Source organism: Erinaceus europaeus, chromosome 11, assembly GCF_950295315.1.
Source record: "Erinaceus europaeus chromosome 11, mEriEur2.1, whole genome shotgun sequence".
NCBI lineage: Eukaryota > Metazoa > Chordata > Mammalia > Eulipotyphla > Erinaceidae > Erinaceus > Erinaceus europaeus.
The window spans coordinates 72,001,052-72,017,930 of NC_080172.1; the positions used below are offsets into that span (position 1 = coordinate 72,001,052).

General features: G+C 37.5%; 1 protein-coding gene across 6 annotated transcripts in view; it reads left to right on the forward strand.

Annotated features, from left to right (window-relative positions):
• Positions 1–1,536: 1,536 nt before the first annotated feature.
• ZNF326 (zinc finger protein 326) overlaps positions 1,537–16,879 on the forward strand; it is a 50,190-nt gene continuing 34,847 nt past the window's right edge. The window contains exons 1-6 of one of the 6 annotated variants that reach the window (XM_007524662.3): positions 1,537–1,715; positions 4,312–4,356; positions 10,186–10,221; positions 10,317–10,428; positions 12,601–13,006; positions 15,321–15,519. In XM_007524662.3, coding sequence (XP_007524724.1) covers positions 1,700–1,715; positions 4,312–4,356; positions 10,186–10,221; positions 10,317–10,428; positions 12,601–13,006; positions 15,321–15,519 — 814 coding nt within the window. In that variant the 5' untranslated portion in view covers positions 1,537–1,699. Of the gene's footprint in view, positions 1,716–4,310; positions 4,357–10,185; positions 10,276–10,316; positions 10,429–12,600; positions 13,007–15,320; positions 15,520–16,879 lie in introns of those variants that run through there. The other 5 variants (XM_060202027.1, XM_060202030.1, XM_060202029.1 and 2 more) reach the window with 5 other exon arrangements.

The window sequence follows — 16,879 nt, forward strand, 5'->3', positions numbered from 1 at the left end:
TAGGGACCAAATATTGCTGTTGCTTCAGGCTAAGGAGTTTTCCCTTGATCTAATCCATGATAGAGAAGCATGATGATCATTTTCACATTTTTGTTTAGGTCACTGTAACACCAAGAAATAGCATAGTGATTATTCAAATTGACATTTTTGCTGGAGGCTATGAAGTCCAAGTCCCAGGTTCAATCTCCTACCTCCTACACCATCATAAGCCACTGTTGAGCAGTCCTTTGGTTTAAAAAAAAAAAAAAAGGAAACTATATCAATAGTTTACAATACAGAGAGAGATAATGAAAGTCCAACTTGGGACATGGAAATGGGGATAGAGACAGTAAATTTGAGACATTCCAGCAGATGAAAACCTCTAGTATGGATGGTGGTGGTGGTGGTGGATGGATTGGGGAGGACTGGGTTTTTACTGATTTAATCTGAAACTTCTGGCTGAAATTAGTGAGTGGTTGCTCATGATAGCACTAACAGAGATGAAAGACTAAAGGAGGTTGAGCTGGTTTGAGGAGGGGAATTAGGAGTTCAGTTTTCAACATGCTTGGCTCCAGTGAAGTGAAAACATATATAAGAATGAAAAAAAGAAAACAAGAAAAGGGTGGAGAACTGGATAAATCAGTGAGGGTGGTACTGAGGAAGAAACAATGCCCAAACCAGAATTGAGATTACTGTAATGCTCCTAGTGTTTTGGTCATTTTTTCCCCCCCAGTCCTCATCGCAGAGGTGGTCTTTTTAGAAATTGGTGCCGAAACTCAGTTGGAGAGTAAATGATTTCTGATTCATGGTTTTCTACCCTGAGACAAATTCATTTTTGGCACCATTTTACACGTGAAGTTCAATTGCTCCAGGTTCAAAATGACCAAACTGTTTTCTTTTTCTAAATTGTTCTGTATCTTTGATTTCTATTTCCAATGCTATTTACAAAGTGGCATAAATTAAACAATGTCAAGGCTGTGTGTGTGTTTGCATATCGATGTCTTCAAGCTCTGGGAAACTCCGATCCAAATCTTCTCTGTCTGTGAACTTATACAAAGTTTTATTTTCGCTTTTAAAATCAGAACTGGATACTATCTCGTACTGGTCCATTCTCACAATTGTTTCTTATTCAGCAATGGGTTCTCTGTTCACTTAGAGTTCTAAAAGCCGGTCGGGACATCTTTGTCTCCAAAGCAGAAACCCCATTAAACATTGAAGATTTGCTGATCAGTCATCACCAACCTATTAAAATCAAAAGGTCTAGCACGTGGAGTTTGGGCAGGAGGAAGCTATTCCAATCAGATCCTTTCGCTCTTGCCAGGATCAAACATGGCGGGCCACAGCCAGCACTTGCAGAACACTTCACCTTGCTTTCGTGCAACCCCAGCCCGATCGTGGAGCGCCTCCTTTTACTGCCCGGGTCCCTAGGCTTTTCCCGGAGAGGGTCAGAGCACCCAGAGCTTGACAGTCGACCTGCTTCCCGCCCCCAGCCGAGGGCCCGCCCACCAACTCCAGACGGCCAATAGCAGGCCGCTCTGCCTAGGCAGGCAATGCCGGCCGGCCCCGCCCCTCAGCTTCCCTGTGGCCTGCGGCTCCCGGGCCGGTAGCGCTGCTTGTGGGTCGCGCGGACAGATCCTGTGGAAATCGCGGGTCTCAGGCGCTCTCCGCCGGTCACTGCTCAGCTCCGCGCCGCCGACGCCGTCAGTCCCGTGCGTTCACTATGGACTTCGAGGACGGTAAGTGCCGTGTCTGGCTGGTCGCTGCGGCAGGCGGGAGGCGCAGTGGCCTGCGCCGGGGGTCTGTTTACCATCTCAAGATGGCCGTGTGGGCTTTGTTCTGCGGGCCCGGAGGCCGCCCGCCCGCCCGTCCGCCGCGGGCCCGGTGCCCAGAGATGGTGGCTCTGCGGGCCCGCGCGCTCCCTCCCGCCCGGCGCCGGCTCGCGGACCTGGGCGTTCGGGGCCCGCCTCGCTGCGAGGGAGGACGCACGCGAGCTGCAGGCCTGCGCGCTCGGCCCGGGGCTCGCCGCGGCTCGGTGCAGAGAAACTGCCCGACGCCGCCAACTTCCCGGTGGAGGGCCAAGGGGCGAGCGGGGCCTCTCCTGCCGGGCTCGTGCTCACTGCACCGGTGCTTCCGCTCGGTGAACCCTTCACCCCGGGCTAATCGCCGGGTACGGCTGTTCAGAAGCCAGTTCACGGCAGTGTCTGGGTTTAGGATGTTCCTTGGTCTGGGGTGAATTGAAAGGGCATTGGTGAGTGATCAGGCTAGGGCGGTGATCGATACCGATGCAGAGTGGAGAGCAAGTTATTTCTGGTTTGCAAACGGGTTATTTCAAAACCGAGCTGGCCAGGTAACCCCCAGTTTGAAATACTTAGGCGAACCAGAGCATTTTGCTGGATCGCATGTATGGGGGACGGAATGAATGGATCTGGCTGTCACATACCCTTGCTCTTCAAATTCAGACCAATCGAGCCATTAAACTGGATTTTAGCAATGCTTTGCTGTCGTCTCTCACACCAGTTCTTGGAGCTGTGTTCGCAGGCTCACCGAATAAATTTAGCTCGCTCTTCACCTTGTCTTCAGGTCTTGTCCAACTTTTGTAGGAATTGGTGCCAAAATAAAAAGTAAGTAGTGCCAGCATTAAGGAGATAAGAGGAAGGATTTGAATGATTGAACCGAATTTTAATTCTGAGTAACCAGGCATTTCTAAAAGAAGCCAGTTCATTAAGCAGCTGTAAGCTTCCAAGCACAAGATGTATCTTTCTCAGAGTGTGGGGGGTGATTCCACCATGTCAGCCTGTCTCACTCACATGCTAGTCTTTGATTTGTTTTCATGCTATAGAATTGAAACTGTCCAGTATAGGTACATGAACGGGGTTTGCAATATTACTTTGTGGATACTTTAAAAAAAAAAGGTTTATTTCATGGTGAGAGAGTGAACAGGGTTTGCAATATTCCTCTGTGGGTACTTAAAAAAAAATTATTTCATGGTGAGAGAGGGAGAGAGCATCTGCTATGGCAAATGCCATACAGACTGGAACTCATACTTTGAAGTCCATAGCTGTACTGTTGCTCCAGATCTTGATAGGTTATGTGGATACTTTTATGTTACTTTGAAATAGTAGGTTCTACTTTTAAGTTTGTTTCATTTGGCGTTTGACTCATTCCCATATAATAGATACCTTTAAGCTACATTTGAAGTAATTTCAAATTTGAAGAGGCTAAAGTTGGAGTGAATTAAAAAGGAGGGAGAAGGAGCAATGAACCTACATACTTCTCTCTCTCCCCCCAAAAGGATTCATTTTCTGTATAAAGTAGAAAAACAATAATGAAACAGTCTATTTGCTTTTTATTATCACCATGACTCTACAATTCTAGACTGTCATGGATAAAATTTTAAACAATGTCAGGGATAAAATAGACCCTCTCTTGCCCTTTCCTAACCCCCCACTGCTATTTTCAGGGCCTGGGATTTGACCAACAGTATATGTGAGTTCAGTCCTGTGTAGTGTAGCTGGATTCTCTTGTATCCAAATGAATAATGTGCTAAATTCATTTTTTCAGTATTTATTTGTAAACTTAAAGTGTATGAAAATTGGTAAATTAGTTTTGACAAGAAAATTGCCAGTATGATTTATGCTGATACCATATGGAGTGACACTTCAAGTACACACATGTACATATGTCTATATGTATCTCGCATAAAAGACCATGGAGTCTTTAGAAAGCAACTAAAATGGTAAATGAATTACCAACCGTTATTTATGTATTTTTAAATATAGATTTTTGTTTTATTATTTATTTATTTTTTAAATGAGAGAGATACAGAAATGATCTCAGTTTTGGCATATGGTGGAACAGGGGACTGAACCTGGGAACCTTGGGCATGAAAGTCTTTTTTTACATAAACATTATACTATCTCTACACTCCAAGAATTAATAATTTTAAATAAAATATATATCACATAGAGCCAATTTTGAGATGTCCCTTTTTTGTTTTTGCATCACTTGAGTATATAATTTAATCTCTACTTTCCTATTTATTACTCCATATAAGTCAGTGCTGGATTGGTGGTTATGTATCAGGGGTTATAAACTTTTTAAAAAAGCAATATTCTGGATTATAAAGCTTTCATTTGGGTAGATAGTGAAGGGAAATGCATGTTTTTTCCCCCTATATGAAATGCTAGTGATTATTATTACTCCATTTTGCAGATAATTAAATTAATAACATTTAAGATTGTGTTTGTTTTGAGTTGATAAGTATATAATTTAACATTTTTGCAGTACTGCACTAATTCTTTTTTTTTTTTTTTGTAAACTGTGTCTTCATAGATTATACACACTCTGCTTGCAGGAATGTTTATCAGGGATTTAATGGTGAGTATCACCCCCTTTTTATTTTTCTCTTAGGGGAATGCATTTCGACTTTTCTTTTCATACATACAAAGATTTACCAGTGTAGAAAGCCATTTCTACCTTGTTTAATGACTTTGTGCCTTTTTAAAATTTATTTTAATTTATTAATTTTGCCTTTTTACAAAACCACTGCTCAGCTCTGGTTTATGGAAGTGCAAGGGATTGAACCTGGGACCTTGGGAGGTCACAGTAATAATTTAAAAAATATTAAGCTGTTTCTAGAGAAAACAAGTGAAACTTGTAGACTGACTAGTATTGAGAATGAAAATTGAGAGGAATGACTATGAAAATATATGCAGAATTTTAAACTGGAGTAGGTTGGACAGTTTTTTTGTTTTGTTTTTTACATGAAAGAGGGCTTTGGAATGATGAAAGGCAATAATCTCTAGAGGGATTTACTAGAGAGTGAGATTTAATCTCTAAATATAGGCTTTTGAAAGACTAAGTCATACAGGGCCAGAAGCTTATCGTTAGAAATTTCTGTTACTAACATTAGGACTTAATTTCTCTGTTTAGTTCTAACAGTGATTCTTATCTGGCAGTGATTGTTAGACTCACCAGAGGAACTTTTGCAAAGTACATGTCCTCAGGTTATATTCTAGTCCTTTAGAATCTGAATTTTAGGGAAATGGTCTCTATATGATGAGAAAAAAATCTTCTGAATGATTTTGAAATGCACCTCTGGCTAAAGGCTACTGCTTGAGAACAGTTTGAGGTTGGTGTTATCTACATTTTATAAATGCAGAACTTAATTTCAGAGTTATAGCTTGCTTTTATTAATTAATCAGTTTATTTTGTGAAGGTGGCATCTGAGCAACTTTTTTATTCAGATAAAGAGACAGTGAGAAGGGAGACATATTACAGCACCAAAGCTTCTTTTGTTGGTGCCATATTACCTTCCATGTGGTGCTAGGGTCTCACACATGACAAGGCCTACTCCCTTTCTACTGATTTTTGTCTCTGGTGCTAATTTGAATTTTTTAAAATTTCTTTATTGGATTAATGGTTTGCAGTTGACAATAAAATACAATAGTTTGTATGTGCAGCTAATTTGAATTTGTTCAACAAATATTTATGCTTCATATCAGATACTGTTCTAGGAGCTACAATATAGCAATGAACTAAGTGAACAAATATTCCTATCCTTATAGAGTTTCAGTCTAGTGGCATGATTTAGACAATAAACAAGGTAAAGAGTTTCTTGTGTTAGATGTGTGACTAGGCAACTGGGAATGGACTCACTAAGTTGATATCCTTTATATGAGGGAGATGCAGATACAAACCTTGAGACTATCAGAGGAAGAGTGATGCATTTTTAAGGAAATATATGATATATAATTATCAAGTAAAGCCAACAATACAGTTTATTACTAGCATTGTATTTTCCAGTGACTAAATGAAGATCCAGATTCCATTTCTTGGAAAGAAGTTTTGTTTCAATGCTTTTCCTACCATTTTATAGCTCCTTTCTTGGTGATTTAATTGCAAGTGAACTTTAACATTTGAGTTTTACCATTTATGTGATAGACTGATCAAGACATAGGATAGATTTTTGGATTGACAAGTTAGCTCATTTGGATAGTGTGATACTTTGCTGTGTCGGTGACCCAGTGTCAAGCCCAGTCCCCATCTCATTGATGGAGGCTTCAGCACTGTGGTCTCATTCTCTCTCTCTCTCTGACTTTATATTGATCATACATAATATAAAATTTTTCATTTTTCTTTTTTAATTAGCTGCATACTTCTATGAACAGTAAACCAAAGTCATTATAGAAACATAGCTCTGTTAATTTTTGTATATAGTGTTTTGCACAGAATAAGTGTTCAGTGAATATTAGTGATCTATGATGGCATAATGAAAGAAAAACAAAATTGGGCTGATGAACTAGCTTACCTGGAGGGTACCTACTTTGCCATGGGTGTCACCCAGATTCCAAGCCTCAGCCCTACTGCACTGGGAAACTTCAGTACTATGATTTCTCTTGTCTATCTGAAAAAATTGGTCTGGAATAGTGAGTCCTATCATAGGGGGTGGAGAGAAGTTGGGAAGGCACAACCACACAGAATCTAGAAAACAAAGGCTTTATTTTTTTATTCAAAGGCAGCCTCTACCAATTCAAAAAAAAAAAAAAAAGATACCAGAAACAACAAAATATAAGGGTTATGTATACCCTGTTTAACCTAACTCTTAAGATTACTTTCTAAATTAATTATTTAAAATCTATTTATGTATTTAATGGGGATAGAGAGAAAGGGGACAGAGAAAGCCAGAGCATCACTCTGGCACTTATCACCCTGTAAATTTAACTTGGGACTTCATGCTTGAGAGCCCAACACTTTATCCACTGTACCAACTCCTGGGTCTCTCGCTCCAAGATTACTTTTAAATAGGAGAGCCTGGAGGAAAACTGAAGTTTTTGAAAAGTCTAACCACAAAATTGTCTTCTGTTTAAGAGCTGTGAGCAAAAAAAGTACTGTATCAATATTAAATCTAAACATAAAGAACTGACATTTTGTCTTGTATTGTCATGTCAAATACGTTAGCTACTGACCACATGTGACTATTACACATTTTGTCATGTTGGAATCAAGATGGTCTGGTAAAAATATAAATGTATGCCTAGTCTTGAGTATCTTTGTATAATAAAATATGTAAGATATATTATTACTTTGTACTTTGATAAACTTTTTGAACTCATTAAAATTCGCTGGTATGTCTTGAAGTCTGAATAGATTTTTTTTTTACCATCTATTATTCTTTTTTTTTTTTTTTTTTAAAGAATTTATTTACTTATGAGAAAGATAGGCAGAGAGAGGAAGAACCAGACATCACTTTGGTACATGTGCTGCCGGGGATTGAATCAGGACTTCATGGTTGAGAATCCAGTGCTTTATCCACTGTGCCACCTCCCGGACCACACCATCTATTATTCTATAACATTAAGCATTACTTGAAAATAATGGTTTATTAGTTACTCAGATTTTCCAAATATTTAGGAGTTTCTCTGTACAAAATTAAAATCATATTCATTATGACTTCCAGGCCCATAAGGTAGCTCAGTTGGATAGTACGCTTGCTTAATCACACCACACAGGTTGGAAACTGAAGGAAGCTTGGGTGATGTGGTGTCTTTTTTTTTCTTTTCTTCATCTCTGTCTCTATCTGAAGAAGTCAGCCTGGAGAGGTGAGGCCCCAGTAATAAACAACAACAACAAAAGGCTACGCTTTACTGGAAAACAAACAGACAAACAAAAAAACACTTAAGTAGTGGGAAACTTGTGCTCAAGCTGGTAGATACAAATATTTTTATTTTATTTTATTTATTATTGCATAGAACCAGAGAGAAATTGAGAGGGGAGGGAGAGACACAGCTCTGCTTCACCAATCATGAAGCTTTCCCCCCTGCAGGTGGGTCCAGGGGCTTGATCCTGGGCCCTTTTTGCACTGTAATGTGAGCGCTCAACCAGGTGCGCCACTGCCTGGCCCTGGTAGATAAAAATATTATAAAATCCCAGTTTTTCACTTGAAAGCTTGACTTTTATCATTGGCAACCAACTACTTTTGCTTCTCCCCCATGAAGTGACAGTTTAACTTTTCATTTTTGAGAAAATGTCTGCCAAATGTTAAAGTTTTAAAGCTATGCTTTTTTATTTTTATTTTTTTTTTAAATTTTTTATAAAAATCGCATTCTATGGGAGTCCGGCTGTAGCGCAGCGAGTTAAGTGCAGGTGGCACAAGATGCAAGGACCAGCATAAGGATCCCGGTTTGAGCCCTGGCTCCCCCACCTGCAGGGGAGACGCTTCACAGGTGGTGAAGCAGGTCTGCAGGTGTCTTTCTCTCTCTCCCCCTCTCTGTCTTTCCTTCCTTTATCCATTTCTCTCTGTCCTATCCAACAATGACGACAACAACAATACTAACTACAACAATAAAACAACAAGGGCAACAAAAGGGAATAAATAAATAAATAAATATAATTAAAAAAAATCGCATTCTTTGTAAAAAGTGGCTAATTATGTTCATGAACCAAACACTTGTAGAGTTGATTTTTTTCCCGGAGAGAACTATGGTATTTTGAGTGTGTGACACACTGCTTTTTTAAAAAAATATTTATTTATTTATTCCCTTTTGTTGCCCTTGTTGTTCTATTATTGTTGTAATTATTGTTGTTTTTGTCTTCATTGTTGGATAGGACAGAGAGAAGTGAAGAGAGGAGGGGAAGACAGAGGGGGAGAGAAAGATAGACACTTATAGACTGGTTTCACCACTTGTGAAGCAACTCTCCTGCAGATGGGGAGCCAGGGGCTCGAACTGAGATTCTTAAGCCAGTCCTTGCACTCTGCACCACGTGTGCTTAACCCACTGTGCTACAGACTGACTCCGGCAAACTGATTTTTGTTCACATCTTGCTTTACTCTACAGAATATGATAGGGAAGATATATTCACAGGCCATGATTTAATAAAATTACTAATTCTTCAAGGATAGTTTTTTATAATGTTTTTTATTTATTTATGAGAGAGAGGAGGGAAAAAAGAGGAAGAGAACACAAGAGCATTTTCTCTGGCTGTGTCTTCTTCTAGCGTTTGCCCTTCTTCCGTAGCCAGTCAACAGCTCAGGTTGAAAGCTGTCAGGAGCTGCTTGTTGCTGGCTTTGAAAGTGACTGGGATCCATGTGGATTCAGTCGGCTAGGAAGGATCGTCAGTTTCCCCAATGAATGGGTACTCACGGGATGCACCACGAGAATGCTGGGTATTAAATTTGGGACCTCATACTTAAGAATCTAACACATTTGTTCATTGTGCTGCCTCCCAGGGTGTCATCAAGGGCATTCTTAAGTGAAAATTACTTTACTTACTTATTTGCAAAGAAAGGCAGAGAAAGGGGAAAGAAACCACAATACTAAAGCTTCTTGTGTGGAGGCTGGGCTATAATCTTCATGCACAAGGCAAAGCAGTAAACTATCCAAGTGAGCCATTTATCAATCTAAAGATGACATTTTGATTTTACTAGTATGTAGTGTAGAAGAATACAATGACTGCTAGTACTGCCTAGTACCACTGCCTTGCTCTGTACTCTTAAAAGCAGTCTTATGCACTAGATTTTTTTTTTTTCTATCTTTAGCAAGATGTCACTGTGAAAAAGGCAAATAATGTGTCTTGGTGCTATTTTTGAAAATGATTGGAGGCCCTTTCCCTTTCCTCTCCACCTCCTCTTCCCTGCCCCCACTCTCCTCCCCTCCCTTCCCCACTCCCTTCCCATTTCCTCCCCCTCCCTCAGTGTAGGATGTTACAATGGTATCCTCGTCAAATAAATATTGTTTAAGTGGAAAAAATTAATACAGAACTCTTTTGGTTGATATTTTTCCATTTTTTGGAAGTCATTCCTTGCATTTATGTGCTTTCACTAGACCAGACATCTTTTTCATTAATTTATTCATTCAGATAGAGACATAGACAGACAGCAGACACAACCTTGGAGGAAACAACACAACATAGAAGTTTCTCTATTGCCGTAGCACTGCTCATTTGCTGGGGCTTGAATTCAGTCACCTATGTGGCAGTGAGTTTTCTCCCTGGACTAGGAACTTACTTTTGAAGCATTTGTTTGATTAATAAGGCTGATTTTCAATATATTATCTGTTTTTTTCTTCTAATAACAAATGTTATTTTGGTTTAAATATAATAATTAGCTACTATCTCAGATAATTGATACAAATATTTTGTTACATAGAAAAATCATAAAGAGAATAGTATATTTTTACTGACTTATTGTAACTGGCTCTCTTTTAGGGATGGATCGTGATTATGGCCCTGGATCTTATGGAGGTCTGACATTCAAGGATATTTATCTAAAAATTCTTCTTTTGAATGCCATTAAAGGTGAGCATCTTTTAATTTCTTTCTTTTTAAACTCTTTATAGGGATGGATCGTGACTATGGCCATGGATCCTATGGGGGTCAAAGATCCATGGATTCCTACCTAAACCAGTCATATGGCATGGACAATCACAGTGGTGGTGGTGGGGGTAGCAGGTAAATTGCTTAATCACTTGGCCAAATCATTAGACAACTGTAAGATTCCGTATATTTTAATTTAAGTATTCCTTAGGCGTGTTATGATACTATTTGGTATTGAATAATCACCTTAAAAGTTTAAAAGGTGCTACTTAATGGATCTGAAAATTACCTCAGGGTCACTAGCAGATATTATTTTTTTGAAAACATCAGATAATTTCTCATTTCTAAAAATTTTAATTTTTACCAATGAATTTTTTTTTACTTTTGTTGTTTTGTGTTTATAACTTATTTGCCAGAATATCATCCTGAAGAAATAATATGAAAATGTTATCAAAAATGTTATTTGTGAAGCTTTTCCTTAGTGGTTAAAAAAAATATATCTTACCTAATGTCTGTAAACCATCAAACTCTGTGATTAGAGTAAATTTGATTGAGTCAGTCTAGTAACACTGAATTTCTATGAAACATTTAAGATATTATTTTAATTAGTGTTAAAGTAAATTAAAAGAGCATATTGTAATAATGCAAATGTTCTTTGTGTCTAGAATATTTATTGGCAAGTACCTCTTAAACCAGAAATTTTTGGTTTAGACTAGGAGAATTATACTAACGCCATACTCTGCTTATTTTAATACATTAGAGTTTAGATTGTATTTCTAGTTCACTGTTGATGCTGTGTAAAGCTTAAACCAAGTTGAACTGCTACAGACCAGTGTTAACCACATTTTAGGCAGAGTTATCCTACTTTTTGAGGCACAAAGATTCCTACCACATATAGGTAAAAGTAGTGAGAAAACATATGAAAAGATCATCCTTTCTCAGAAATTGAAGGGTCCAGATTTCTTAAGGAGGGACTGAATGATGTCATGTTCTCTATTTCTGTTTCAAGAGTGTCACTATATTTTATAATAGAAAACTATTAAGAAAATGAAGTTACAATTTTACTTATATGGTAGATGTTTTGAGCAATGTAGTTGGAAAGAGGAATAATGTTTATATGGTGACTAGGATTCAGAAATAAATAGCATCTATTTAGTGATCTGTAAATAATTGAAATAATGTAACACATTAAATGTTCTAATATATTAGTTATTACCCTATTACACTGTAAATGTGATGTGCATAAATTGTGTAGATGTTATGTTTAACTTATGTTTAATTGTGGGACTTTATAAAACTATGTTGTAAGATATTAGGCAACTTTCTGTAACTCATCTTGGTATTTGTGAGAAGTAACATTTGGTTTTCCTGTTGGCTCCATTAAAACCTTGGGGAGTCTGTGTGCTTTTTTTTTTTTTTTTTTTTAGAATAGTTTATGTTATAACTTTCTGCTAGGATATATTTTTTTCCAATAATTGAAGACAGTAAAAATGTATTCTTTCTGCCTAGAAAATTCATATGCAAAAGTTATATGTTGGTGGTCTTTTACTTTTATGTTCTAGTTTATGTGCTTATCCTTCTAGATTTGTTAGATTTACAAGTCCACAAGTAAAATGAGGCTTGATTAGTAATCTTAGTTGAAGTTTGGCATATCATCGTATTGGATTGTCCGAAAAGCCATGACACATTTCTGCATAGAAAAACATAGGAAAATACATCATGACTTTTCTGACAACCCAGTAGTCTATAACAAGAGACAGTTCTCCAAATTTTGTCTACTGCAGGCACAATGAAGCAGTATTGTGGTATAGGTGATTGGACAGGTCGGGGTATAAGAGGATCTCGTCTGTGTCTAAAATAGCCTACATCTGTGTAGTCTTTAATTTGTGTCTTTATTGAAAGCCAACATATTATAAATATCTTGTGTTTCCCAATATTAGGGATGAATTCAAAGTATATTTGAATAGTTTGTAAACTTTAGCAAATGACGTTTTCCAAGACTAGGGCTGGGCTTAAATTATGGTACATAAATCTTTTCTTTTAATACAAAAGCCACTATAAAGCAGATTTTTAACTTAAGTTTTGCTTAACTGAATTCATACTTAAAAATGGACTCAGGTAGCTTTCTATCTGGTCTCTTGTTGAACTGCCCAGCCCTAATCAAATGTGAACAAAAGTAGAACTGTGCAAACCATTATGATATGAATGAATTTTAGTTGATTAATGTCATCTGATGATTTGTCTATTGAATTGTCTAACATTAGTAAGCTTACTTTTGTTTTTTCCCTCACTGTGCAACTTTTCCAGGTTTGGACCTTATGAGTCTTACGACTCCAGGTCTTCTCTGGGTGGGCGAGATCTGTACAGATCTGGCTATGGTTTTAATGAACCCGAACAAAGCCGCTTCGGAGGTAGTTATGGTGGTCGATTTGAGAGCTCCTACCGGAATAGCCTTGACTCTTTCGGAGGTAGAAACCAGGGCGGGTCTAGCTGGGAAGCACCTTACTCCCGTTCAAAATTGAGGCCTGGGTTTATGGAGGACAGAGGAAGAGAGAATTACTCTTCCTACAGCAGTTTTTCTTCACCCCATATGAAGCCTGCACCTGTAGGCTCTCGGGGGAGAGGAACGCCTGCTTATCCTGAAAGTACGTTTGGAAGCAGAAACTATGATGCTTTTGGAGGACCATCAACAGGCAGAGGCCGAGGCCGAGGAGTAAGTACAACAGAATCTTTTCAGATTCTTTTCACTAGTCACTCTTTTAAACCCTTTCAAGACCATATTTTAAAAATAGAATAAACACTGTTCATCCCAGTGTATTTTGAAGCAAAAACTGAGTCATAAGCATAATTTTTAGGTTGATTATATGGTTTTCCAGGAATTCAGAAAATAAACAGCAGTGTCAGATGATTGTTCATAAAGTCTACCAAATCTCCCTTTATTGAAAAGGTTGAGGATAAGGATTTGGTCTAAAAGGGGTTAAAAGGAGTTGCGTTTTTCCTTGTAAACACTAGCAGTTTTGCTAGTGGGATAGTTCTTGGATTATTATAATAGGTAACAACCCTTTTGGAGTTTTTGAGTAGGTTAAAGGTGCAATGTATGACAAAATGCTTATACTTGCTGCTAAAGTCTAACATGTAGAATTTCTTCAGAGCTTCATCTTTCATATCAAACACGAGATTAAAGATCTGAGGGAAGACCAGGGTAGTTTAGCCATGTTTACTTGGTGAAGAAGTTGATACGTATAATGAGTTGTAGAATGATTTGTGGTTATTATATAATTGCTAATTCATTCTTACAATATCTTGTTGCTCTGTGTTCTATTTTCCCTGTGTCATTCGCTTTACTACTGACAGGAAGATTCATGCCTGTTAATCATGTTTATGGCCTCTTCTTAGGAAACAATATGCGGCAAATGATTGCTTACGTATGCTAGTCTTCAAGGGTTTACTTTCAGGATATTTAGTATAAAGATTGTGCCTTATGTCTAACTTGGTAGATTTGAAGTTTAACCTAGTAATTATATGTAGAATGTGGGGCTAATAGTTCGAGCATATAAAGAGTATTGTATTTTTGCTATAATGAAAGACATGTTTTTGAAGTCAGTTGCTTTTAATATTCTCTTTGTAGAGGAAACTACTTTTGATAAAAAAAATGTAGTAGGACACTTGTTTTGGACTATAGTTTTTGGTGCAGCAGTGTAGTTTGTCATATTTGTGTAGACATTTTTCATTTATTCTTTACTTGATGTAAAATGCATTGCACCTTTAATGGATAATTAATGAAGACTTTACTGATGAAACTATATAGATTACCTAGAAACATTAATTTATTCAGATCTACAAGCTAGATAGGTATTCCTAATCATAATATACAAATGTAAGCAACTAGTCATATGTTGCTATCCCACCATAATTTAGGATTATAGGTAGTTGAAAATAGTTGGGGTGATAGATTTTGGGTTTATAACCGACAGTTTTGAAAACTTGAATTTTTTTCATGCTGTATGTTAATTTAGGCAAATGATTTTTTAAACAGTCCTTCAGATAGCAGTTTTGTTTTCATGATAGTGAAGTAGCTATTCTTGTACTTTGTGTTCATCATTCTAGCTTGAGTAGACTTCTTGCTTTCCTCCTGTTAATGAAATAAATGAACCAATAGGACTTTTTAAATCTTCACTTGTACAATTCCCAGTGGATCCTTCTCTTCAGATTGCTCCTTAATCTTTATCTTCTTAAAAGTAAAGTTAGCGCAATAAATTTCTGTGGACATGTGACTTCTTGGTGTAGTGGATATTGTTAGTGAAATGAGAAGAGGAAGGGACATAAAAGAGTCATTTGGTTCCATGACTCTTCCTCTGTAAACTTTTGCATCTTGTGCTCCTGGGTCAGAATATGTATCTCTAGGTAAGGATGTGAATGGAACGTCAGATGTTAATTCTTTATCTGAAGTGTGTCTTGGAAGTTGATGCATGGTTATGCTTTAACTCTCCTATTTCATACTAATGTTCCATCTCGCCTTCTCATCCCTTTTTCAACAGGGAGAAAGCCTAAATGATTTCTGGATCTTTTTTACTTCATACTTCAAACTTCAAATATGGTCTTCTTTGTATATCTTATTTTAGCCAGGCCTTAGTAAAATAAAAATTTCTTTTAAGGTCTTTTCATGGGACAATACCAATTTAGGAACTCTGAAGAGGAGTTTGTCAGAGAGTTGTACAAGTGGTAATATTCCAACAGGCACATTAATTACATTGTCTATGATTCAAATAATTTTCCTTGTAAAAAAATAAAATAGGTAGGAACTATTCTTATGTGTTCTACTGGAAACAAAAAACTAGTTCACTGACTGACTTTATGTGACAGTTTACAAAGTTTTTTATGTGCTTATTCAGAGTGGCCATATAAAAATTAGTTACAGTCTGGAGCGTTTTAAGGTGAAAATTATTGGGTAACATGCAAATTTGGTATGAATTCATACTTTGCCTTTGAATTTTATGCTAATGTTTTTTTATTTCACAAATTTGCAGCATATGAGTGATTTTGGAAGCATTCATAGACCTGGCATTGTTGTTGACTATCAAAACAAACCCACCAATGTGACAGTTACTGCTGCAAGAGGAATAAAGAGAAAAATGATACAACCATTTAATAAACCCAGTGGAACCTTTATTAAGAAACCCAAGCTAGCCAAACCTGTGGAGAAGATAAATCCCAGCAAATCACCCAGTAAGTGAGAAGATACAATTGCTATGGCTCAGGTTCTGTAGACCCCCTCCCCTTTAAATTCAGTGCTTTTAAATAATCTTAATTCTTCTATAGACATGTTGCATAAAATTACATTTGTAGATATTAGACCTGTGAGTGCCCTAGTACATTTACTTACACATATTAAATATCAGAATTACCAAGGTATACTATTTTTCACATTTAGCATAATAATGTATATTCATTTTAGGAGAGTAAGGCAGAGATTTGGTGTCTGTAATGCTGGGAATTGTGATAGCCTTATTTTTCTTCCAATTTAGATCCCTTTTATTTCATTTTCTTGCCTAATTGCTATGGATGAACCTTCCAAGCCTATGTTGAATAGTAATGGTGGTAATGGATACACTTGCATTGTTTTTTTATCCCCAATTTAGGGGAGAAATCTTCCCTCCTGTCTTCTCTCTTTCCTTCCCCTTATCCCCTCCTCTCCCCTCCCCCTCCCTCCTTCGCTTCCTTCCTTCCTTTCTTCCTCAAGAAACATAGAGTGCACATATCACTACATGTTACTGCCTTTTTTTTGTTATTATTATTATTATTGGATAGAAACAGAAATTGAGAAGGAAGGGGGGAATAGAAAATATAAGAGAGGGTCCAGGCAGTAGCATACCTGGTTAAGCGCACACCTTACAGTGCAGTGCATAAGGACCCAGGTTCCAGCTCCTGGTCCCCACTTTGTAGGAAGAAAGCTTCATGATTGGTGAAGCAATGCTGCTGGTGTCTCTGTTTCTTTCCCTCTCCTTAATTTCTCTTTCTCTCTCTATTTAATAATAAATTTTAAAAATTCAAAAAAATATGAAAAAAGAGAGAGAGAGAGAGAGAGAGAGAGAGAACCATCTAATGCACTGCTTTTATCACTTGTGAAGCATTCCTTCTGAAGGTAGGGACTGAGAGCTTGAACCTGGGTCCTTGCAGACTGTAATGTGTATTCTCAGGTAGGTGTGCCACCACCCAGTTACTGTAGGGAAAGCTTTCAGTTTCACCATGGAGTATAATGTTAGCTGTGGGTTTATTGTATATAGATTTTACTAGATTAAGGAATGTCCCCTTGACTCCCATTACAATTTTTTTTTAATTGTAAAAGAATGTTAACTCTTGTTGAAAGCTTTCTCAGCATCTATTGAAATAATCATGTGCTTTTTAATTTTTCTATTGTTGTTAGGGTATTTTATTAGTTTATTCACAGTAGATGTATTGAGAAATGAATGGCTGTAGCGGTAACTCAAATTACGGGAGATAACTCAAATTGTAGAATGCAGACTACTGTGCCCAAGGCTCTTAGGTTTGAGCCCTGGCATCACATGTACCAGAATGGGTCTCTGCC